Below are 27,500 nucleotides of genomic sequence, written 5' to 3'. Positions count from 1 at the left end.
GCAATGGCTACTGCTGCCCCGTGTTTTCGAGACCCCACAAGTCAGTGTTGGTTTTCCTGCGTCAAGAGAGCGACCGTTTGCGCGCTATCTGTGGGGCTTAGAGGAAGTGTTAATGGTAACAAATCTGGACGACACCTTTAGCTCACTGAGAATCGTTGTCGTGAATCTTGACTGAATATGGGAACAGAAGTGAAATAGTGACATTCAGAAAGTGGTTATGTTAACGGGTGGGTATCAGACCAGTCAGAAAAGGTCATGTTCTTACCAACATCAACAAAAAGTATTGAAGTTTTTCACGTGAGCTACTAATCATTTCCGAAACAAAGCAGAAAAATAATAATAATAATAATAATAATAATAATACTGTAAGTGCGTTCGTTGGTTTCAACATATGACTCGTAAGGCTTTCAAGTCACTGAATGTGAAGTCGACGAAGACTGCATTATCTGTAGATGTCTCTCAAAAGCATACTTAAGAGATAAGGGAAAATAAGCAGCTGTTGCTGAGGTTATTTTCGCCCCGGGTTCAAAACAATCCAAAAAACAACCCCCGGTCACGTTATTCCTCGTTACGTCATCACAAACAGCGTCCTGCTCCTGAAGAGGTGGAGAAGCGAGGACGAATCTAAGGGGAGACCAGGGGAAACTAACAAGAAGAATCGACCCCTTGGCAAACAAAGTCGAATTAAGTGTCTGCATTTTTTTCTGTCGCTTTTTTTGTGTTTTTTTTCTAACAGTGCTCACATAACAGTGGGAAGATACCACAGCTCTTCTATCTAGGGAGGAATGATAATGGATAAGAAGTGAATCGACTCGGAGACAACGCTGAACTCAAAGGTCGCCTTGTGTTGTTGTGTAAAATGCCGCTGTACACGGAAGGTTTTGATTCTGTGATGCCCACTTGAAATAAATAAGTTTAGTGACTTTTAATTCTCATTAATACTAAATACCCGCACTTTGCAGTCCGTGAACTCCCCTTTGGGAAACTGTGCTCTGTGGTCACTCTCTACTCACACGTGGGATTAAAGGCCCTCTTACTGATGGATAACACCTGAAGGGCTCCAGGAAATGACGTACCTTCTCTTGCGAAGAATGAGGACTGCGCATTTTGCGGTCCTGATTCTCCTGTTGGTGGTGTCTGTTTCGACAGCTGCTGCTATCAAGCCCACCTCTGGGCTACCCCTAAAACCAGAAGACAGCCATTTTCAGAGACAGACGCCATCGCTGGAAAGTATCCCAACAGCTACGAGTCACTTACCGGAAGAGGAGGCTTCCTGGAAAAGCGATGCGTCTGGTGAGAGCCTGTCTACAAGAGAACCCGTACAGGAAATATCGTCTGAAAGCGTTACCCAAAGCCGATATTATGATGACCCGCAGACCTCCGAGGGAGGTCCTACCAAAAGCCTGGAGGACATGAAGGAGGAGCTGAGGGAGGAGCTGCAGGAGGACGTCAGGGAACTGAAATCGAGGTGCACCTTCCTGCCAGTGGGCCAAGTCGACAGTAGGTCAATGGCCTTACCAGACAGCCTGAACACTCACCTCGCGGAAATAAAGGCGAAGCATCGCAACTACTCCGAAGTGTCGGTGGACTCCCCCTACGGGCCCCGCCTTCCCGAAGGGTGCTACAGAATGCTCAGCGCGGAGGTCCAGAAGAGCATCATCACCTGCTCGGGGTCGAACCTGACGGTCATACCGGAGTTCCGAGTCCGCCGGATCAACGAGCTGTACTTCCGCGACACGGCCATCCTGAAGGTCACGCACGACCAGATCGCCAACCTGCCGCGGACCCTCAACGGCCTGGCGTTCAGCGACGGCGTCCTGACCTTCTTCGACGGGAGGACTCTCAAGTACGTCGAGGATCTGTCGATGCTGTCGCTCAAGAACAACTTCGTCTCCGGGTGGAGCTTCGCCATGGTCTTCCAGGACGACAACAACCCGAACTACACCCACAGTCTCAGGCACCTGGACCTCCAGAACAACTACTTGTCCTATCCGGTTGGTGGCAGTGGACTACGCTTTAACAATTAGATATAATATATATATATATATATATATATATATATATATATATATATACTGTATATATATATATATATATATATATATATATATATATATATATATATATATATATATATATATATATATATATATATATATATATATATATATATATATAATATAAATAAATTTCTGACTCACATCATGGCCTAGTGGGCAGCGCCCTTGCCTTTCAATTGAAAGACCTGGGTTCAATCCTGATGTGAGCCAGAAATTTATTACTGTTCCACACGTGATTGTGTGTTGATTATTTCTAATATATATATATATATATATATATATATATATATATATATATAAATATAAATATAAATATATAATATATATATATATATATATATATATATATATATATATATATATATATATATATATATATATATATATATATATATATATCATGCATCAGTGATTCCAATTCGCACGAAACATTTGAGGTTAACTGAAACGAAAAACCTAATTTAAAAGTTATGATTATAACGCCGCTTTCACAAAGGGGTTTGGAATACTTAATAAACTGGATGGTTCAGGATATCTTCTGAGAGAGAGAGAGAGAGAGAGAGAGAGAGACTTTGAAGCGGTAAGTGACTATTAACTAACAGTTGCCATGCGGTAAAAATGTAAAAATCGATTACGTCACAATGCAAGATTATTAAGAGAGAGAGAGAGAGAGAGAGAGAGAGAGAGAGAGAGAGAGAGAGAGAGAGAGAGAGAGAGAAATTCTTACATCATCTGATGTAACATGACTTCCAAAGATTTTCCGTTAAAAAAGACATCAGTTATGTCGAGATTTAAGATTATTAAGAGAGAGAGAGAGAGAGAGAGAGAGAGAGAGAGAGAGAGAGAGAGAGAGAGAGAGAGAGAATTCCTAAATCATTTGCTGCAACATGACTTCCACAGATTTTCCGTCAAAAACAAATCAACAATATATGAGTAAATGATAGGAAAAACCAGAAGCTGTTATTGCAAAAAAAAAAAAAAAAAAAAAAATACAGGTAGTTATCTTCATGCAATAAAAATTTACCTCTTGTTACTATGCACACTTACACCTACACACAAATATAAACATGCTCCCGCACGCGATATGGAAGTCATTTGAGAGACAGTTCGTGAATCGTATACACCCGCACAATACATACATACACACACTTATACATGTAGTTTATGTATATATATATATATATATATATATATATATATATATATATATATATATATATATATATATATATATATATGTATGTATGTTTGTGTATAAAACCGTGTGACCTTAAACTTGAAGGCGCTGGACCAATGCCGAAATGTATTTGGAATTGGAATTGGAATATCAAATTTAGACCAGTGGCCAAGCGTTGGGACCTATGAGGTCATTCAGAGCTGAAAGGGAAATTGAGAGTAAAAAGGTGTTAAAGGTGTAAAAGAAAGAAAACCTCTTAGTTGCACTGTGAAACAATTGTCAGAAGTGGGTGGAGAGTAAGATGGAAGAAAGAGAATATGAACAGAGTTACAGTAAAAGAAATGAAAGGGGCTGCAGCTACCGGCCGAAGGGACTCTGCAACGAACCTTAAAGCAATGCCTACAGTGCACCGCGCGAGGTGCACTGATGCCACTAACCCCCTAAGGGGGCCGGAATGTATTTTGAGCAACATACTAAATTTGAGGGCAGTTCCGTGAACGCATGAAAAACCATCGTGAAAAATTAAAAAGACAAATTGTACGACCTTCAAAAATCATCGAAGTTAAGAGGTGCTGAATGGAAATTATATTTAGACAATCTCACTAATATGAGCAAAATTACCAGGAGAAATATGAAATTATCTGGACAGACAGACGGGAAAATAGACAGTGATAATTACTACACGGTCCATGCAATACATACGGGGTTATAAAAATAATAAACAATTCTGCTGATATTATAAATCTTTTAAAAATGATGACAAAGCCAAGCGAGAATCGCTGTGAGAAAATGGTCGATGTAAGTGAAATGTGGAATGTTATACCCGTAGAGTTAATTTTTAGTAGCGCCCTCATACACCTTTCTAAGCGGCCAGGTAACTCGTTGCCTCGTGCTGATACCCCGATCTGAGATCGAGTCCCGGCCGGGCATCAGTATAGCTACATTATTTACCTTCATTTGGTACTGGGCATCGCAGTGACAAGCGTTTCCAAAATGTGAAGAATTCGAGAACTTAAAGAGGGCTTTGTGGTTAATAAAAAGTGACCAGTAGATCTACACGCATACACACACACACACACACACACACACACACACACACATATATATATATATATATATATATATATATATATATATAAATATGACTATAAATCAGATATACATATAAAACATATAAATCAGATATATATATATATATATATATATATATATATATATATATATATGTGTGTGTGTGTGTGTGTGTGTGTGTATATATACACACATATATATATATATATATATATATATATATATAAATACACAAAAAGTTTTGAATTTTTCGAAACAAACACTAGTCAGCTAAACGGCAAAAAAAAGCCAGAAAATGATTCTCATCCGTCTGGTGCTGCTGAAAAGAAAAAAACAATTTCCCCCGTCATCGAGTGACTGTCAATGTGATGACTCTTGGACATTGACAGGAGTGTCAATTTTGCGACATCCGAGTGCCAAGATCCCCACTCCTCGACTACCGCGTGCGTATTTCTCTCTTCCGTGTTTCCAAACTACACAACTGAGCTCTTTCTGAAGACCTTATCTATCAGTTATTCAGGAAAGCCATTTTTGTACAGTGGTTTAAGTAGATTAGCTTCGTCTGACCTATGTCATCGTTGAAAAACAAGTAAAAACTGCGCAGAAGTTTCTTCGGCACAATCGGGTTTTCTGTACAGCCGCTTACAGCGTATAATCAAGGCCACCGAAAATGGATCTACCTTTCGGTGGTCTCGGTATAATGCTGTATGAGCCGTGGCCTATGAAACTTTAACCACGGCCCGGTGGTTGCCTATCCTATGTCGTTGCCAGAAGCACGATTATGGCTAACTTTAACCTTAAATAAAATAAAAACTACTGAGGCCAGAGGGCTGCAATTTGTTATGTTTGATGTTCTCTTTCTATCACGGGACTTATTCTAGATTTTTTTTGTTTTGGGGGGTGGGGGGCTCTGTCCCAAATTTGATACGACACCTTTAAATCATTTCAGTGTGGTTTTGATTGACGTAAAAAAAATTAAATAAAAAAAAAATAAAAGAGAGACATTGGAGGTGAAACTTCGCATTCTCACATGGGACTTAATGTTAATTTTTTTAAGGGACTGTCCCAAATTTGACACGATACCTGTCAATCATTTCAGTGTGGTTTTGACTGGCGCCCCCAAAAAAGAAAGAAAAGTAAGACTTTGGAGGTGAAAGTTCGCTCCCTAATGGGACTGTTTTTAAGGAAATGTCCCAAACCTGACACGAGACCTGTCAATCAATTCAGTGCGGTTTTCAATGCTCCCTCCACCAAAAATTGAGACTTTGGAGGTGAAGGTTCGCTTTCTCCCACAGGACTAATTTTTTTTTTTTAGGGGACAGTCCCAAATTTGACGCTCAAATCCCCACGATGATGATAGTTTGGACAGAATAGAATATAGAATTGTGGCCAAAGGCCAAGCGCTGAGACCTATGAGGTCATTCAGCGCTGAAAGTGAAATTGAGAGTAAAGAAGGTCTGAAAGGTGTAACAGGAGGAAAACCTCGCAGTTGCACTGTGAAACAACTGCTAGAGAGGGATGAGGAAAGGAGGAGGAGGTACAATAAAAGGAATGAAAAGGGTTGCAGCTAAGGGCCTAAGGAAGGGACGCTGCAAAGACAGCCTACAGTGCACCGCATGAGGTGCAATGACGGGACTAACCCCCTACGGGGATTATGATGATCATAGTCTGGAGCACCCCGCCGAGAAGACTAAACCTCAGCTCATTCTACAACACGAAGAGAAAGTTTACAACCCTTCCTACGAAAGAACAATGGTTCTGGATGTAATGTATTGAAAGAACAATGTCTGAGAGGGGGGGAAGGGGGTTGTTTAAAGACAAAGGAGGCCATATCACCTTTTGTCTGAAGAGCGTCTTAATGAGAGAGATACGTGAGCGCTATGGCTCTGTTCCCTCGATATTAGTTTTGAGTCGCGATTCCATTTTAATAAAACCGAGTGAGTGGTTAAAGAAAAAATGTGAACGACTTGCAGCCAACAAAAGGAGAGATATCTTTATTATTATTTCGTCGTTCAGGAATTAATATTCACAAGTTATAAAAAAACATAACGAAAGTTTTTTTTTTTTTCAAACCTCATGATGTAACTTATTTCCGCTTAGAGTGGCAGACCAGAATAATTTGCCATCAGGTTGTGACATAACTGTGACACAACCGATTTCATTGTTGTTAAATCTCTTCTTGTTAAATCTAATAACAATGCAGTCGGCTGTGACACAATCATGTCACAACCTGATGATAAACTTGATAACAATAAAATCGGTTGTGACACAACCCGATGATGAATTTAATAACAATGCAATCGGTTGTGTCACAATCATGTCACAACCTGATGATAAACTTAATAACAATGGAAACGGTTGTGACACAATTACGTCACAACCTGATGATAAACTGAATAACAACGAAATCGGTTTTGACACAACCTGGTGATGAATTTAATAACAATGCAATCGGTTGTGTCACAGTTGTCACAACCTAATGATAAATTTAATAACAACGCAATCGGTTGTGTCACAATTATATCACAACCTGATGATAAACTGCTCTGGTCTGCCACTCCATGGGAAAATAAGTTACATCCTGTGGTTTGAAGTTTAATGAAAAAAAAATAAAGGTTTTTGTTATATTTTTTTTATAACTGTGAATATTACATTCCCGAGCGACGAAAATTAAAGCTAACTCTCCTTTTGTTGGCTACAAGTCATTCATATTTTTTCTGTTCGATTTTCTCCACTCGTAAACTCTAAAATGTTCTTCCTGACTTTTCAAAATTACCTTCCTGTGGTTATTAAGAAATTTTGATTAATTTCCGGTTCCTTGATATTTGGGGTCATTTCGCTTTGACGGAAGTGTCACGTATGAATATGATTTTTTTTTAGATGAACTGTGAGGTTAACAGAGGCAGCGGCTTTTTTTTATCACTGCAGAATCCGGATCATGATGAGTTAGGTCATATGGAGATATGATCACTTCAAAATACACATACACATCGTGGATGTATGTATATATATAATGTGTGTATGAATGTAAAAGGCAGTATATGAAAATGTGTGCAGTATTTAAATACATTAGCTATGCCATACGCTACAAAGTATATATATATACATATAAATATATATATATATATACACACACACATATATATATACATATATAAATATATATATATATATACACACACACACACACATATATATATATATATATATATATATATATATATATATATATATATATATATATATATATATATATATATATATATATTCTCAGTTTAATCCCCAGTCGGGGTCGCTGTTTACAAAGAACCCTCTCCTGACATTTTTTATTGTTGACCTTAAACATATCAGTTCACAATCGGTTTTGGCAGATATTTCACGGAAAGATACCCTCCCTGACTCCAACCCCCCCTCCCCCCAAAAGTACCCCCGCTTGGGACGGCACTGAACTGGGAGCCTTTTTCCTTTATATGGTATGGCTCGCAGCTGGGTGGGTACCATGCTGAACTTAGCTAACAGTACACCGTTCCCATGATCTTGTTTGAGGTGAGGCAATTCTTCCATTGAGGGGACAGGGAGCTGCCAAGAGGCATGAGCCTCGCAGCTTCATTCCTTGTAGCATGTGTAAATAAATGAAATAAATGGTGTATCTCTGGGGGAACTGGCTGACCCACACTTGGAGGCATCTGGAATTTTCCAGCAAAATAACATTCAATTTTCCTTCCTTCTTCTTGTCGTTGCTGAGCACGAGCCTCCTGTGTCCCTCCTCGGAACAAGTATAATAGAGGCCTTTAACTTTTTTTATGCTCTACTGATTCTCTCTCTCTCCAGAAGTCTTCTTAGGAATAGGAAAACGTTTCCACATTTGAACTTTTAGAATCAAGAAAAATATTATAAGACGTGATTCTCTCTCTCTCTCTCTCTCTCTCTCTCTCTCTCTCTCAGAAGTCTTCTTAGGAATAGAAAAAACGTTTCCATTTGAACTTTTAGAAATCGTTTTAGAAATAAGATACAAAAACGTTCTAGAAAATATAGGCTACACACTTTCCCAAACAAAATTTTACAATTAGGAATAAGAAAACATTTCCACATTTGAACTTTTAAAATAAAGAAAATTGTTATATGACGTGGATTCTCTCTCTCTCTCCAGAAGTCTTCTTAGGAATAAGAAAACGTTTCCACATTTGAACTTTTAGAATTGAGAAAAATATTATAAGACGTGATTCTCTCTCTCTCTCTCTCTCTCTCCAGAAATCGTTTTAGGAACAAGAAAACGTTCTAGAAAATATGTATACCTTCCCAAAACTTTTACAATTAAGAAAAATATTATAAGACGTGATTCTCTTTCTCTCTCTCTCTCCCTCCTCCCGAGCATAAAATGAAATACGAACTTTCTGGCAAAAAATAAATAAAAAAAGTGTGGTCTCACTCTTCCGAAAAATACCAGGACCTAAGATTAAGAATTCTCCACGAGAATTCTTGTAATCTGGTTCATTTGTAAAGGTGGTTAGAGTCCACTCTTGAAAAAGGAGAGAGAGAGAGAGAGAGAGAGAGAGAGAGAGAGAGAGAGAGAGAGAGAGAGAGAGAGAGAGAGAGAGAGAGAGAGAGATAATCGCGTATTAAATTTTTCTTGATTCTAAAAGTTTAAACATGGAAAAAATGTAAGTTCTGTATATTTTCTGGAACACTTCTTTATTTCTAAAAAGATTTCTGAGGAGAGAGAGAGAGAGAGAGAGAGAGAGAGAGAGAGAGAGAGAGAGAGAGAGAGAGAGAGAGAGAGAGAGAATCATTACGTGTTATAATATTCTTAATCCTAAAAGTTTATGTAAAGACAGAAAATGTGGGTAAGTTCTGTATGCTTTCTTGGAAAAGAGAGAGAGAGAGAGAGAGAGAGAGAGAGAGAGAGAGAGAGAGAGAGAGAGAGAGAGAGAGAGAGAGAGAGAATCATTACGTCTTATGATATTTTTCTTAATTCTGGAATTTATCCAAGGAGACAGAGAAAATATGGGTAAGTTCTGTATATTTTCTAGAACGTTTCCTTATTCCTGAGAACATTTCTGGCGAGAGAGACAGAGAGAAAGTCAATTTGAACCTGAAAGTTCTTATTGGGTCATTTGAAGGGGGGCAACGACAGTTTGTCCTTTTCTTCTCTGATGCCCTTTCAATTTATTGAGAAAACTTTTTATAGAATCATTTATGTACGAGATCCTCTCTTCTCTCTCTCTCTCTCTCTCACACACACAAACACCAAAAGAACCACACAAGTCATAAAAGAAGTTGGAATCTGGTATGCTCAACAGTAAGCCTGCCCAGGCTGAAGCCTTAGGAGTATCCCCATGTATGAATATATATATATATATATATATATATATATATATATATATATATATATATATATATATATTTATTTATAATATATATATACATATAATATAGTGTGTACGTATCGAGAAAGGACGCAAGAAAAAATAAAATTATTTTTACAGTTTTTTCTTCCCCGCCAGGCAAAAAAAAAGGGGGGGGGGCGGTTTCGCTAAAATAGATCGCATTTCTGGGAAAAAGGGACGACAGTCACAGTCGTAACGGAGCGAAATGCTCTTCAAAACTGTAAGCAGGCGGCTCAACGCTTTCTCTGTAATGTTTGCTGATTGTAGGAAGAAAAAGCTGTTTTTACTAATTGTACACAGAATTTTTTTTTTTTTTACTTTCGATGGTTTTAAAGCACATTGTGTTAAGAAAAAGCTGTCTTTACTAATTGTACAAAGTTTTTTTTTGCTTTCAGTGGGTTTGCAAGCACACTGTGTAAAGAAAAAGTTGTCTTTACTAACTGTACAAAGAAAAAGTTTGTTGTTTTGCTTTCAGTGGGTTTGAAAGCACGTTGTGTAAAGACAAAGATGTCTTCACTAACTTTACAAAGAAAAAGTTTTTTTATTTACTTTCAGTGAGTTAGAAAACACACTGCGTAAAGACAAAGTTGTCTTTACTAACTGTACAAAGAAAGTTTTTTTATTTATTTTCAGTGAGTTGGAAAGCACATTATGTAAAGGCAAAGTTGTCTTTACTAACTGCATAAAGATAAAGCTTGTTGTTTTACTTTCAGTGCGTTTGATAGCACATCGTGTAAAGACAAAGTTCTTTGCTAATTGTACAAGGATTTTTTTTATTATTTGAAAGCACATTACGCATCGCGAAGATTAGATATGATATCGCCGTTTGAGTGCAATGAATTATACGCCTGTTCAAATTTCACCGTTTCTTTTTTTAGATTTTAACTTTCTTATCCATACTGACGAACCTTTGGCAACTCTAAAAATATTTATACCAATTCTAAAGGGAAGACATTATTTCTCATACGGATATAACTCATATAACTCGTTTATTCCCTTCCACTCCCTTAATAAATCCTAAGTATAAAGTTTTGTTATCGTAGCTGGAGAGTTAGCAGGCAAGAGATTATCATCATTAAAGAATTTTACTTGATAATCATTAGATACTGGCTCTTTCTTGTATCAGAGTCTTTCGTGTTTGAGTGGTTGTTACTCTTATAGAATTGAACTTCGACAAGTTGGGGACATTTCTATAAAGTTCGACAATTTGGCGACATTTCTATAAACCGACAATTTGGCGACATTTCTATAAAGTTCGACAATTTGGGGGCACTTCTATAAACGTCGACATTCTGGCGACATTTCTATAGACTTCGACAATTTAAGGACACTTCTATAAACAGACAATCTGGGGACATCTCTACAAACTTCGACAATTTGGGGACATTTCTATAAACTTCGACAATTTGGGGACATCTTTATAAACTTCGTCAATATGGGGACATTTCGATAAACTTCGAATCTTGAATCAGAATTATTATCTTTACTGTTAATGTTAGAAATACACAACGATCTAGCTGAGATTTTTAGACGTCATTCAAATATAATTTTTAAACCCAAAAAATCAGCCTCTTCGAAGCACCCAGTGGGCGGGGCTCTGTCACCTTTGCCTCCAGGAACTACGGAAAATCTAAGTCTACTTTAAGTGATTTAGAAGCAGCCTCTACTCACCTTCCTCTGCTTCTACGTGCATGAAGATCCTGAATCCTCGTTCCATTTTCTCTTCAAATTGTCCTGAAATAGAGGGAGAGTTTATAAGTAATAACAATAATAATAATAATAATCTATTTTCAGCACGAGGCCATATTCATGGAATATACAGAATAGAGGCATTACAATAGATACGCACAAACTAGATACAAGAGTTAAATTGATAAAAATGATAATTAACAATATCCACACAGTTGCTGAGGTAGTACTAGAAAAAACAGTAATTATATTATTGTTCGTGACAGTGTTATTATTGAGAATAATAGTAAAAAATATTAACAAAAAACATATTAAAAAATTATAGTAATTAAAAAGACTGCCTACAAACTAATTTTCTGCTAGGGAACCTAGAGCTTAAAATCTTGGTCAGTTGACAGCTGACAAACTACAAGTTGCAGCAAAAAAGGTCAGGATGCTATTGAATGAGGATACTGTTGGCTTAATGTAATTTGCATATTGTAACTTTAAATAAACAAGCATTACAGTTGATGTCTGCCCAAAGCATGAAGTTACAGAATAAATCATCGAACCAATTTGCAATGTAATATTATATATTACTCTTTTACTCGAATCGTGCCAATAGAACAGAATGGAAAAGAATATAGAATTTAGGCCAAAGGCCAAGCGCTGGGACCTATGAGGTCATTCAGTGCTGAAACGGAAATTGACAGCAGGAAGGTTTTAAAGGTGTAACGAGGGGAAAGCGTCGCAGTCGCACTATGAAACAATTGTTAGGATAGGGTTAAGGAAAGTAAGATGAAAGAAAGAGAATGTGAACGGAGGTACACTTAAAAGAAAGAAAGGGGCTGAAGCTAAGGGCCGAAGGGTCGATGCAAAGAACCTTAAGTAATGCCTACAGTGCACCGCATAAGGTGCACTGATAGCACTACCCCCTTACGGGGCGAATCGTGCCAAGGCATCTGAATGTTCCACGAGAGGAGGGTATCCAATTTGTGAAATGTAAGGCGAACCGCCCCACTCCCCTCTCTCTCTCCTTAATGATTACCAAGTGATCAAGAACCACTTCTGGCAAATCCACTCGCGAGTTCCGTATCTGAAGCTGCGTATCTGATTGGTCGTTAAGTCGAGCCCTTTCAGCCAACGCAAACTGGGAATGTGTGTAGCTAATGGGATCTCGACTGAGGACAGCGTCTGGAGATAACGTCTTCAATTAGACGGAACTGGGAAGATGCGCTCGCAGGATGCTGACCGGGAGTCGGGAAGAGAGCGGCCTGGAACATCCTTATTTTTTTCTCTCTCTTATTCGTTGCTAAATATAAAGTGTCGGAATGGAATGGAATATAGAATTTTGGACAAAGGTCAAGCGCTGGGACCTATGATGGAGTCATTCGGCGCTGAAAGGGAAACTGAAAGTAAAAAAGTTTGAAAGGTGTAACAGGAGGAAAACCTCAAAGCAGTTGCACTATGAATCAACTGTTAGGAGAGGACGGAAACCAGGATGGAAGATAGGGAATATGAATGGACGTTGGGTAAAAGGAATGAAAGGGGTTGCAGCTGGGTGCCTAAGGGACGCTGCCAAGAACCTCAAGTAGCAAAGACCTTTAAGTAGTGCCTACAGTGCACCTCGTGAGGTGCACTGAGGGTACTACCCCTCTACTGGGTATAACAGGTGTCTTCAATATGCATATTAAGCGTTACGGTCAGTTAATCAAGGTCAGATGATTTAATCAATATCTTCCATTCATTGACTGAATTTCCGACTTTTGTTGACTGATAAGTTTTCTAAACTCAGTGATCTATTTTTTTTCCAAATCATTACCATCCTGAGGTATTTCTTAAGTTGTACGATTGTTTTCAAATGTCTTTTGCTTTGCTGAGAATATTAGACCGTAAGAAGCCAGGCTTTTCCCCTGTATTTCAAATACCAGACAGCTTTCTATCCAAGTTCCGAAAAAAAACTTTTATCTAAATCACTGATAATTGCTTTCGCTTCAAGTTCAACGATTTTCCGCATGAATCTACCTATTGTTAATCAAAGTTACGAGATCGCTATTCGTCGAATAGTTATGGAATGGAGTGGAATACAGAATTTAGGCCAAAGGACAAAAGGTGGGACCTATGAGGTCATTCAGCGCTGAAAGGGAAGTTAAGAGTAGATAGGTTTGAAAGGTGTAACCAGAAGGAAAACTTCGCAGTTGTGCTATACAACAATTGTTAGGAGAAGGTGGATAGAAAGATGGAAGAAAGAGAATATGAATGGAGGTACAGTAAAAGGAATGAAAGGGGCAGCAGCTAGGGGCCGAAGGGACGCCGCAAAGAACCACAATTCATCGGAAGAAGGGAAAGAAATTCTGACATTTGAAAGACCATAATATAAGTTAATCATAAATATTATGATTGAAATCTTTCCTGGGCCTTTCTTGACCAATCGCCCTTTGACCTTACTCCAGTCTCCCGCTGGTCAACTGGTCAATCGCACCGCACGACCTCTGAAAACATTTCAAGCGAGTCTTACTCTTAAAAGAAACATGTTATATACATCAAGCTCCAGCCATACCTCTCGCCTCTCCGTAAGCCAGTCAGATAAGATACACAAATTCCAGTTGCAGTCTTGAAATGTTCGTAAAAATAGGGGTAAGTCCGCGTATTATCCGCAAGATAAGATTAAAGCTGCAATATTCACGGGCATCGGATTTACAAGGGGGTAATTCGTGTCAGAAAGGTATCTCCCTGTACGACGTAGCGATGAGGTAACGGGATGCATATAAACACAGACATGGCGCATGATGATTTCGGTAAGCGGATTGGAATGCGATAAAAAAATAGACGACAGTAATAATAATAATAATAATAATAATAATAATAATAATAACGAATTAATTCTAAAAACAATTATACAGAAACATAATTAAAGAGTATAACGATGATAGAAAATCTTGTTTTGTTCTACAGAAAATCTACGTAATACCTGACTGGACTTTAATGATAATTAATTTTAAAAATAATCACACAGCAATACGGTTGAAGAGTATAACGATGATAGAAATTTTATATTCTGGTCTACAGAAAATGTAAGTAAGACTTGACTGGGGATCCCCTTGTTCTTTTCTATCCCCTTCTTGATAAAACCAAGTGTACAGACCATCGTTGACAAAACATACATTATTTATTGCATATTTGTCACAACATGAAAGGAAACTGAGGTAAACATTTGATGGGAAGCTGATGCATTTTGGTGGCAAACTGTCATTACGCTGTTGTGTTAATACCAATTTTAAGACAATATATGACATTAATAATACTAATTACGAGATATTATAGTAATGGGAGAATACTGTATTCAATACAAGGAATATTTCCGACCTATTCTACTGTACAACTGACAGGTTCCCTGCTACTCTAGTTCCTCGCTGGACGGGTCGATATCGTTCTCGGTTAGCACTTTGCTGGGCCCGCGTTCGAGTCTCCGGACGGCCAATGAAGAATTAGAGGAATTAATTTCTGGTGATAGAAATTCATTTCTCGTTATAATGTGGTTCGGATTCCACAATGAGCTGTAGGTCCCGTTGCTAGGTAACCAATTGGTTCTTAGCCACGTAAAATAAGTTTAATCCTTCGAGCCAGCTCTAGGAGAGCTGTTAATCAGCTCAGTGGTCTGGTTAAACTAAGGTATGCTTACTTTTTTTTCCTGCTACTCTGCCATTATTATTATTATTTTTTTTGGGGGTCTATCACCGTCGTCCTATCCGATTGGGTGGTTTTTATAGTGTGGGGGGCTTCCGGGTTGCATCCTGCCTCCTTAGGAGTCCATCACTTTACTCACTTTTCTGCATGAGTCCTGGAGCTACTTCAGCATCTAGCTTTTCCAGATTCCTTTTCAGGGATCTTGGGATCGTGCCTAGTGTTCCTATGATTATGGGTACGATTTCCACTGGCATATCCCATATCCTTCTTATTTCGATTTTCAGGTCTTGATACTTACCAGTTTTTTCTCTTTCTTTCTCATCTGCTCTGGTGTCCCGTGGTACTGCGACATCAATGAGTGATACTTATTATTATTATTGTTGTTATTATTATTACTATTATTATTAAAAGAGTTTAATCAGACCACTGAGCTGATTATCAGCTCTCATGGGGCTGGCCCGAAGGATTAGGATGAAATAAAAAATAAATAAGCACAAAGGCATACGCTTTTAGAGGATCAATGTGGCGTATTGATCACGTGATTTCGCAGTGTTCACGCGTAATACCACTGCTTATCAGGCTGTCCTTGCAGCCATTAAAATCCCTAGTGATTTATTGTGTCCTGAACACGGAAAGGAATCAGTTCATCTTACGAAGACGCTTTCGGTAGACATGATACTTGAACTCTGAGTTAAATCGCCTAAACCGCTCAATTTCGACTGCTTTGAATGACTTCGAACTTTCTGAAACATTTTCCACGGTAATTCGTTAGGAATGTACTGTACATTAAGATGCTGGTGTCCGCGCAATTCTGAAATGCTTTAGAAGTCATTTAGATCGATTGGTCCTAAAGACGTCTTTATTAATATGACTTTTCATAAGGTGAACCCTATTCAGATGGAACACGCCCACCACAGGGGCCTTTGACTTGAAATTTCAGCTTCCAAAGAATTTTATGGTGTTCATTTGAAAGAAGTAACAGAAGGTATTAGGAAATACAGAAGAGGTCAGTTATTAGGAAAGAAAAAAATAAATTAACTGATTAAAAAATAAATATATATCAATGTAGGGAAGTTATTCAATGACATGCTTAACATGGTGTTCATTTGAAAGAAGTAACGGAAGGTAATGGGAAATACAGAAAGAAGAGATTAGTTATGAGAATATAGATTAACAAATAAATAAACAGATGAAAATGTAGGTCAGTTATTTAATGACATATGTCTTGAACCGTAATATTGCATTGTGAATTAGGACAAAGAGTGTCACCGTAATAAAATTAATTATTTCTCTTCGGTGACATCTCAGTCAAGATCAAGTGGCAAAGAATGCTTCGTTAGCTGGTTGAAAAGAAAAAAATATGTCCCCCAATTGAAAATACAAAATATTATTATTACTATTATTAGTATTATTGGTGAGGAAATCCATAGTGGTGTAGATGTAAGATATTATATATTATATATATATATATATATATATATATATATATATATATATATATATATATATATATATATATATATATATATACAGTATATAAGCATTAAGCTACAAACGTCCTTTAATATCCAATTCGCTCTACCTCGGAAATAATATATTTTCATATATGTTACCCATGGGGGAATTTTTTAGTTGATAAGTTCGTCGTCTGGTGGGCTCGAACCACAGGACTACAGTGACGCCTTAAACGACACGGCCATCAAGGCGTCACTGTCTGAGTTCTTGTCTTCTGTGGTTCGAGCCCACGAGACGACGAACTTATTATCAGCTAAAAAATTCCCCTTCGGGTAACATATATGAAAATATATTATTTCCGAGGCAGAGCGAATTGGATATTAAAGGACGTTTGCAGCTTAATGCTTGCATATGAATCACGGTGATGTGATAAAATTCATATATAAATATATATATATATATATATATATATATATATATATATATATATATATATATATATATATATATATATATATATATATATGTATGTATGCATAATGTGTGTATATACAGTATATACACATATATACTGTATATATATAAATAAGATAAAAAAATATATATATATATATATATATATATATATATATATTATATATATATATATATATATATAAATAAAAGAGAGCTCTCGAGAACCTGCTTGATTCTCCTTCTCATTCTCAATTATTACTATTATTAGCAAATTCAACAACTGAAAACGATATCCACTAACATTACTCCCGACTCTCCCACTCTCTCCCCACAGCCAGACCCGATGGGCTCGGAACCGGTGAAGATGCCCTACCTGGAGACCATAGGTCTGAACCACAACCCCCTCTGCTACCTGCCAGAGAAGCTCTTCAAGCCGCTGAAGAACTCGCCCGTCAGGAGGCTCTACATGAAGAACTGCTCGCTCTGCGACTTTCGTGAGTTCGCTACTGTGTTGTGCGACTGGTCATGGCTAGTCCACTGAAGTGGCATATTTATTTGACACTTGCTGTAAGGTAGAGAGAATGGAATGGAATATATAAAATTTGAGTCAAAGGCCAAGAGTAGAATACAATATATTATTTAGGTCAAAGGACAAGGATAGAATACAATATATTATTTAGGCCAAAGGCCAAGAATAAAATAGAATATAGAATTTAGGTCAAAGACTAAGAATAGAATGGAATACAGAATTTAGGCCAAAGGCCAAGAATAGAATAGAATAGAATACAGAATTTAGGCCAAAGGCCAAGAATAAAATAGAATATAGAATTTAGGTCAAAGGCCAAGAACAGGATAAAATGTAGAATTCAGGCCAAAGGCCAAGAATAGAATAGAACGTAGAATTTAGACCAAAGGCCAAGAATGCATTAAATGTAGAATTTAGGCCACAGGCCAAGAATAGAACAGAATATAGTATTTAGGCCAGGGTAGAATATAGATTTTAAGCCAAAGGCTAAGCAAGCGCTGGACCTATGATGAGGTCATTCAGCGCTGAATCGGAAACTAAGAGTAAAAGAGGTTTGAAAGGTGTGACAGGAGGAAAACCTTTTGCAGGTGCACTATGCAACAATTCGTCCTCAGTTTGACGAACTGACGTAAGCCAATTTTTCCTCATTCCGAGAAAATGGGCTTCAGAGATTTTGATATTATTCAGAGCTTCTAACTGGCCCATCTTTTGTGTTAATTTTGTTGGAAAATCTGACAATGCAGACAGCTAAAGTCTTGATATGTTAAGAGTATCAAAAACTGAGACACACTGACATGAAAACTCAATAAATAAATAACTAAATAAATAAATAAGTAATTAAATAAATAAATGGGATACTCCAGTTTGTCAAAACAGGGTCTACTTTTTATGGAGAGAGTTGAGGAAAGTAAGATGGAAGAAAGATATGAACTGAGGTACAATAAACGGAATAAAAGGGGTCGCAGCTAGGGGCTAAGGAAAGGACGCTGCAAGGGACATTAAGTAATGCCTACGGTGCACCGCGTGAGGTGCACTGATGGCACTAACCCCCTACGGGGAAGGCAGGAAGAGTCATTTGATCTCCAAATATTTGAGCGTGGAGCAAAGTCATTCCTTCTCTCTGCTAACGTAGCCAGAAATAAGTCTTCAAAAGATGGACACTCACAAATACTGATTCAATAGTAGAGAGGAGCCTAAGATCGTTCTAAAATGCAACTACTAACAATAATAGTAATAATAGTAAAAATAGTAGTAGTAGTAGTAGGAATAGCTGTAGAATAGTAGAAGCAGTCGTAGCAGAAGAAAATCCTCAGTAGCTTGAGCAGCATTTGCAAAAACTAAAAAACTTCTCTCTCTCTCTTTCAGATGGCGAACCATTGTCCTATCTGCCCCACCTAGAGGTGCTGGACCTGTCAGCAAACACGGGGTTGGATGTCTTGCAAATCGCCAAGTTTCTGAAGCCTCTCAAAGATGGACAATTGAGGGAACTCTACCTGGCACAAAACAATTACGCCACCGTCCCTAAGACTGCCCTGGGTTTGGTACGAATAAATTATATATATGTATATGTATATACATATATATGTGTGTATGTGTGTGTATATATACATATATATATATAGTATATATATATATATATATATATATATATATATATATATATATATGTATATATATATTTAAACATATAAATCTTTAATCTTATTACTCTCTTTCATCATTTGTTTGCGTATGATGATTGTGCTTTGAATACTTTCCTCAACACTACATCAACAATTTTAATCTTTTAACGATAAAGTCAAAAGCAGGCAGAAGAAATTTTACGTTTCAATACAATCAAGCAGAGTTTGTTTATCATATATACCTAGATATTTTGTCATGTGAAATTTCGCCATACATTTTAAGCACTCTCTCTCTCTTCATTGTGAATAAAAACATGGCTGAATTTGTTCTTTCAAAACAAGCTTTTTTTTAGATACAGATTAATATCCCGAGTTTTGAAAACATTCAAAAACAAAGATAAACAACTAATACATCTATTTCTTCTCTTTCTCTCTCTAATGCAGGTCAACGCGACGCTAGAAAAACTTGACCTGCACGCAGCTGCCTTCACGTGCCTGGACAATACGTCCTTTCCCATAATGCCCGAGCTAAAGATTCTCAACCTTATGTACTCCCGCATCTATTCGGTGAGTTTCGCGTCAGTCTTCAAGTTTTATTTTACTGTTTATCATCATTTTTCCTAGCCAGGAAATTATAACTGTAATCTACGCATTATATATATATATATATATATATATATATATATATATATATATATATATATATATATATATAGATATATATATATATATATATATATATATATATATATATATATATATATATATATATATATATGTATATATACATAGATATGATATATAAACATATATATATACATATATATATATATATATATATATATATATATATATATTATATATATATACACATACATATACATATATATATATATACATATGTATGTAAATCACCATTTCTACATAAAGCAAAGACATCAAATTCGACGTATATTCATTATGGATGTGTAACGTCTTTCTAAACAAGAAATTTACATATACGTAAAACGGCGACAACGGCACTCCCCTTGACTGCCGAAGAGCGAACAAAACACCGGTCACAGTTTTTGAGTTCACAAAGCAATGCACCTTCGTACACACAAATCTAAATGCAATAAAATGCATCGATATCGTGATAATCTACTTAAGTTTGCTGAAGATAAAAGGATATTTAATATTTACGGGGACTTTTGCTAGAGTGCCATTAGCGAAGCTAAAAGCAGCCTTCTTCTCGCGTCTCGGGGACACGAGACCTTAGTATATATATAATATTGTTAGGAAAATTAACGGCGACGTTGAACTTATAAGAATAATGGCACTAGGTATGTATGTATATATGTATGTGTATGTATATGTGTGTGTGTGTGTGTAAAGACAAAATCCAGGAAGGTTGTTTCTCTTTACATCGTGGATTTTGTCTTTACATATTCATCACGTTCTATATTTTCATGATTCAGTGATATATATATATATATATATATATATATATATATAATATATATATATTCATAAATATGTATATAAAAGATATATATTTATATATATACATACATACACATATATTATATATATACACATATATACATGTATATATAAACATATACAGACACACATCGTGCATTTTACTTACGCGTTCAACACAGCCGTTCATTTTCCTAGCAATATTATATACTTCTCGTATCCCCGGGTCACGAGAAGAAGGCGCCTGATTTTAGCTGAGCTAACGGCACTCTAGTAAAATGTAAAAAAGTCTCCGTGGATAGTCTTGACACCTTGTGGAATCCGAGATAGCGTGTTTACGTTAGCTGTTTACGAGCCGTTACGACCTCTAACTTGTTATCTCAGGTAAATGTAAGCAGACATTTATGATATCCATGCTATTTTATTGCTTTGTTTTTGTGTGTGTGTGTGAAGGTGCATTGCTTTGGGATTGACCGTGAACGGCGTTGCAGTCAAGGGTAGTTAGTTTCGTTGTTGCGGTTACGTACGCACAGGCATGAATTTCAACAAATAACCGCTACATGGAGTGTGCTACAGTGAATTCAGTCGACGGATAGGCAATGCAAATCATTCTTGCATACGGTACGATGATGCAACGCACACATAATGGAAAAGTTATTCAAGGAAGATGATCATTCTGTATTGTAGTATGAGGCTGACAGAATACAACCGAATATAGAATTTAGGTCAAAGGTCAAGCGCTGGGGCCTGAGAGGTCATCCAGCGCTGAAGCGGAAATTGACAGTAAAAAGGTTTGAAAGGTGTAACAGGAGGAAAACCTCAAGGTTGCACTGTGAATCGACTGTTAGCAGGTGGAAAGTGAGATGGAAGAAAGAGAATATGAACGGAGGCACAGCAAAAGGAATGAAAGGGGTTACAGCAAGGGGCCCAAGAAAGGGACGCTGCGAAGAACCTTGCAGTAACGCCTACAGCGCACCGCATGAGGTGCACTGACGGCACTAGCCCCCTGCAGGGAAACGATCTATCAGAATGAATCTGTTTTCCAATTGTATTTTACAACAGCCAACAAAGAAGTTAAGTATACCTTAGTTTAACCAAACCACTGAGCTGATTAACAGCTCTCCTAGAGAGGGCTGGCCCGAAGGATTCGATTTATTTTACAGCTTATTGTGGAATCCGAACCACATTATGACGGGAAATGAATTTCTATCACCAGAAATAAATTCCTCTAATTCTTCATTGGCCGCTCGGAGAGTCGAACGCTAGGCCAACAGCGCGCTAGCCGAGAGCTCCACCCACCCCTCCAATGAATAACTACAACTGCCATCAAAAGAAACCGAACTTCAACAAACAGGAACCCAATAATACCTGATCGATATATCGATAATAGCCAGTGGGCTCGAGAAATTCAGCGCAGTGCCAATGAAGAGCACTTCATGAGACATTCTCAAGTTCTTCCACTTGGTAATGTTTTTTTTTTATTTTTTACGCAATACACATAAAAATTTATTGGCTTTCGAAATTAGGAAAAAAAAGTTCTCTCGGGAAAGAGTTAAACTGCGGAGTTCTAAAATACTTTCTCTCTCTCTCATCTAAAGCTAACATCTGATGCAGCTTAAAACCGAACAAATATATAATCAATTTTAATATCAACACGAGCAGCGAATTTAAAGATATAACGAGCACTTAAAAGCGAGAGAGAGAGAGAGAGAGAGAGAGAGAGAGAGAGAGAGACTTCCTAAAAATACTTCTCGAAGATCATAGCGTTTATGACTTATGGATGAGCAATATGAAGGAAGGAGGACCCGGAAAAGAAGAGAAGAGAAGAAGAAGAAGAAGAAAGAAGAAGAAGAAGGAGGAGGAGGAGGAGGAGGAGGAGGAGGAGGAGGAGGAGGAGGAGGAGGAGGAGGAGGAGGAGGAGGAGGAGGAGGAGGAGGAGAGAGAAAAAGAGAGCGTCGTCAAATTATGACACCTCCAGCAGCTTCCAATCACGTCAGAGGAAGAATGACGCAGCCTGCCAAATTTTTCCGGCCCTGGGAGATGATTCCAGAAGAAAAATATTTCCGGCCGAGGGAAAGATCGTTCCTCAGTCCGTTTTCAGAGTCACTCGTCCACTTGTCTATCATTTTCAGACGTTTATTTGTCGGAAGTGGAATATTAAATTTTAGACCAAAGGCCACCTATTATGAGATCATTCAGCGCTGAAAATATTGTTGAAATTATCGTTAGAAGAGGGTTGAGGAAAGTAAGATGGAAGAAAGAGCATATGAACGGAGGTATAGTAAAAGGAATGAAAAGGACTGCAACTAGGGGCCGAAGGAACGCCGCAAAGAACCTTATGCAATGCCTACAGTGCACGGCGTGAGGTACACTGGCGGCGCTACCCCTTACGGGAAAAAAAAATTATCAAAATATATGCAATTATCAGTAAAATATATGCAATTATCAGCGACAGAACTTTCCAATTGCTGATTTTGTTTAAAAATATTTTTGAAATTCATGTCTGCATTCCAGCGACCTCATGAGACTTCTTCACATTACTCAGCAATGGAACATAAAATTTAGGCCAAAGGCCGAGCCCTGGGACCTATGAGGTCAGTAAACGCTGAAAGGGAACTCGAGAGTCACAAGGTTTTAAAAGCGTGACCGGAGGAAAACTTCGCACACTATGAAGCAATTTTTAGGAGAGGGTTGAAGAAAGTAAGATGGAAGAAAGAGAATATGAACGTTGGTAGAGTAAGAGGGATGAAAGGGGTTGCAGCTAGGGGACGAAGGGACGCCACAAAGAACCTTAAGTAATGCCTGCAGTCACACTCAAGGCAAGTGTCTTATCATTCCCTGATAAGAATATCTATACGGAGTTAGCAACCCAAGTTTCGGCGGGACTGCTTTCCAAAGTCCACTACCTCTTCCGGTGCAACGGCAGTTACTGAACTCAGTCAATAAATTATCAATGTCCGATTCCTGGTATTTTCATTTAAAGAGTTCCAGCTTTTTCTTCCAACGTTCTATTTTATTTTTTGTTTTCTTTATGCCTTGATCTACTGTCCTTCACATTAGCAGTTTCTGTAGACAGTACAGAGTTCAGTCCTTCCCGTAAACACACACGCTTTTCAGAATTTTAGTCAGAGAGAGAAATGCCTAAGATTTTGGGAGGTAAATGAGAACACGGTGTTCTCACTGAACATAACATCCTTCAGCAAACGGAACCTTAGAATAGGGTAAGGGCAGTGAGCAAATTCAAATATTTTTAACATCAGTGCATAGAATACAAATATACATACATAAATATATATATATAATATATATATATATATATATATATATATATATATATAACTACATATATATATATATATTATATGTATATATATTATATGTATACATATAAATTCTTATTGACGGCAATGGCACTGTTCGCAGATACTATCTCCTTATGAAGACTACTTTGAATCAGAGTATTCGTCTTCTCTTTCCTTCAGGGAAGCCTCTCAGGAATAAGGAAAAATGACTCACGTTTCTTTCCATTTACTTATTCCAGTCGACGGACCTTTTCTTCGCTCATCGGCGACGTCTTCAAGACCAAATTACAAATTTACATAAATAAATAAATAAAATGAAATATGCAGAGAATGGAACACAATCAACGGAGGGACTGACGAATCACTCAAATTCGGCCAGCGAGGACTGAACCGAATTTCAGGACCAGCAGAAGAATTTCTTTAGGGGGAAACTGAGGTCGATTCTAACCAAGTCAAGAACAAACACATATTATTATTATTATTATTGAGAAGATGAAGAACCCTATTCTTATGCAACAAGCCCACCACAGGGGCCATTAACTTGAAACTCAAACTTCCAAAGAGTATGGTGCTCATTAGGAAGTAACAGAAGGTACCTTACAGACCTTACAGACCTTACAATTCGTTCGGGTTGCCCCAGGTCCCTCAGTGTGAGGCGCCTTTGATGTCTACCAGAGAGTTGCTAACGCATCTTCCGGTATATTTTGCATCTTCCAGTCTTGGATAGTCTGGGATGCATCTTAGATATTTGTCGAGCTTATTCTTAAACACATCTACGCTCACTCCTGTTATGTTCCTCAGATGAGCTGGTAGCGCATTGAATAGACGCTGCATTATCGATGCTGGTGCGTGGTGGATTAATGTCCTGTGTGCTTTCCTTAATTTTCCTGGTATAGTTTTTGGCACTATTAATCTACCTCTGCTTGCTCTTTTTTGATAATTTTAGTTCCATGATATTTTCGGTAATTCCTTCTATCTGTTTCCATGCTTGAATTACCATGTAGCGTTCTCTTCTCCTTTCAAGACTATATAAATTTAAGAATTGTAGTCTTTCCCAGTAGTCAAGGTCCTTAACTTCTTCTATTCTAGCTGTAAATGACCTTTTGTACACTCTCTATTTGTGCAATATCCTTTTGGTAGTGTGGGTACCATATTATATTGCAATATTCAAGTGGACTACGTACGTACGTTTTATAAAGCATAATCATGTGTTCAGCTTTTCTTGTTTTGAAGTGCCGGAACAACATTCCCATTTTTTGCTTTGCACTTTGCCAATAGAATTGCTATTTGATCATTGCATAACATATTCCTATTCAACATCACACCAAGGTCTTTAACTGCTTCCTTGTTTGTGATTGTCTCATTATTAGGTCCTTTATATGCATATAGCATTCCTACTTTATCACCATAGTTCATTGATTCAAATTTATCAGAGTTAAATACCATCCTATTTATCTCTGCCCATTTATATATTTTATTTAGGTCTCTTTGTATGAGTTCCTATCTTCATCACAAGCAATTTCTCTACTTATTCTTGTGTCATCTGCGAAACTTCTTACTACTGAGTCCTTAACATTACTGTCTATGTCTGCAATCATAATCACAAACAGCAATGCAGCTAACACCGTACCCTGTGGTACACCGGATATTACCGTAGCTTCATCCGATTTCTCATCGTTTGCAATCACTATCTGTTTTCTGTTTTGCAAAAATTCTTTTATCCATCTTCCTACTTTGTCAACAATGTTATGTTTTCTAATTTTTTTCGCTAATATATTATGATCTACCTTGTCAAAAGCTTTTGCAAAGTCTAGGTAAACCACATCTGTATCTTTTTCATTTATCATATTTTTATATATGCTTTCATGGTGGACTAACAGTTGGGTTTGTGTACTTTTTCCGGTACAAAACCATGTTGTCCTATATTGAACAATCTATTTTTCATTAAATGTTTCATTATATTTTTTTATTACCCTTTCATATACTTTCATAATATGAGATGTCAGACTCACAGGCCTATAATTACTTGCCTCTAGTCTTGAACCACTTTTGAAAGTAGGAGTAATATATGCTAATTTATGCTCGTCATAAATCTTGCCTGTATCTATACTTTGTCTTAATAATATTGCTAGCGGCTTTTTGCGATTGAATGAACCACTTTCTTTAACAATATGACAGGTACTCCATCTGGTCCTGCTGCTGATCCATTTTTAATTTCATTAATAGCCTGCACAATATCGGCTTCTGTAATATCTATATCTGATAAGTATTCAGTATTTTCATCTCTTATTTCTGTATCATTATCTTCATTTTCAATTCTAGGTGTAAATTCACTCTTATATCTTTCTGCTAATATGTTACATATTTCCTTTTTTCATTCGTTAATCGCCCTTCAATTCTTAGAGGGCCTATTTCTACTCTTATTTTATTCATCTTTTTGCATATGAATAAAAAAAATTTTAGGGTTTTGCTTGATATTTTGTAGTGTCATTTCTTCTAGGTTCCCTTTTTCATTTTCTTTTGATTGTATAATCTTTTGTTCTGCATTTTCTATCTTACTTTTAGTTCCATCACTTTCCATGCATTCTTTTCTTTTGCAAGAGCTTTTTCCACTTTCTAATTTTCTGGAACAAGATCCTTCTGTCTCTTGGAATTCGTGACTGATGTTTACTTTTTCTTCGGTATATATTTTCCACTATTTCCTCTAATATTTTATATAATATATCGGTATTTACCTGTATATCATCACTTACAAATATGTTTTCCCATTCTTTGTTTAATTCTTCATTTATTTTTGACCAATTTATATTCTTACTATAGAAATTGTATTTTCCATATCCTTCCCATTTTTTCGTTTCTTGCTTTTCTCTGTTTTCATATGTTCTGGAACGGACTGTTAGTTCTATGACATTATGGTCCGAAATACTCGTGTTATATACTATTATTTCTTTAACATAGTTCACCTCGTTCACAAATACTAGATCTAAAATATTATCCTTTCTTGTTGGTAGGTGATTTATTTGCTGAATGTTATGTTCTAGTAGCATATCTAATAGCTTTTCAAATTGCCTCTTATCTTCTGCACTACTATTGCTCTCTTTTTTATATGTATAAATACAACCACAGTCTCCTATTCGTTCTTTCCATTCTACAAAAGGAAAGTTAAAGTCTCCGGTTAGGAGTATAGTCCAGTCCTTGTGATTTCTACATATTTCATCCAATTTTTCAATTATTATGTCAAACTCTTTAGTATTAGGGGGTCTATATATTACAATGTTCACTAATTTTTCATATTCAAATTCTACCGCTATTAATTCACATTCTGTGTTACTATATTTCTCACAGATTTTTCCTTGATTGGCATCTCTCCCATATATCGCGGTTCCCCCTTGATTTCTATTTTTTCTATCTGATCTATAAGTTTGGAAACCCTTTATCTGGTCATCATTACCAGTCTCTTGGGAATACCAGGTTTCACTTATATTCAATATTTCTATTTTTTCATTTTGGGTTAGTTCTTCTAAGAACTCTATCTTTCTTTTTGAGTTACTCGAAACTAAACCCTGCGCGTTCATCACTATGATGGTTTGCGTATTATCTCCATAATCTAATATGGGTAATAATAAGG

The 27,500-nt window shown here is 37.0% G+C and overlaps 2 protein-coding genes across 5 annotated transcripts in view; one reads left to right on the top strand and one right to left on the bottom strand.

The window, feature by feature from the left end:
• LOC136842887 (beta-1,4-glucuronyltransferase 1-like) overlaps positions 1 to 27,500 on the bottom strand; it is a 285,173-nt gene that overhangs the window by 116,118 nt on the left and 141,555 nt on the right. For 3 of the 4 annotated variants that reach the window (XM_067110795.1, XM_067110799.1, XM_067110797.1), the window contains one exon: positions 11,367 to 11,429. The gene's annotated coding sequence lies outside the window, so the exon portion shown is untranslated. Of the gene's footprint in view, positions 1 to 11,366; positions 11,430 to 17,334; positions 17,471 to 27,500 lie in introns of those variants that run through there. The other variant, XM_067110796.1, reaches the window with a different exon arrangement.
• The window catches only part of Toll-9, a 43,153-nt gene continuing 16,389 nt past the window's right edge, over positions 737 to 27,500 (top strand). The window contains exons 1-4 of the mRNA XM_067110792.1: positions 737 to 1,994; positions 17,296 to 17,455; positions 18,853 to 19,028; positions 19,554 to 19,676. Of these exons, the coding sequence (XP_066966893.1) occupies positions 1,068 to 1,994; positions 17,296 to 17,455; positions 18,853 to 19,028; positions 19,554 to 19,676 (1,386 nt within the window). The 5' untranslated portion in view covers positions 737 to 1,067. The remainder of the gene's footprint in view (positions 1,995 to 17,295; positions 17,456 to 18,852; positions 19,029 to 19,553; positions 19,677 to 27,500) is intronic.

The sequence above is a fragment of the Macrobrachium rosenbergii genome, chromosome 10, assembly GCF_040412425.1.
Source record: "Macrobrachium rosenbergii isolate ZJJX-2024 chromosome 10, ASM4041242v1, whole genome shotgun sequence".
NCBI lineage: Eukaryota > Metazoa > Arthropoda > Malacostraca > Decapoda > Palaemonidae > Macrobrachium > Macrobrachium rosenbergii.
The sequence above is the reverse complement of the archived record's forward strand: the minus strand, read 5'-3'. Positions and strand labels throughout refer to the sequence as shown.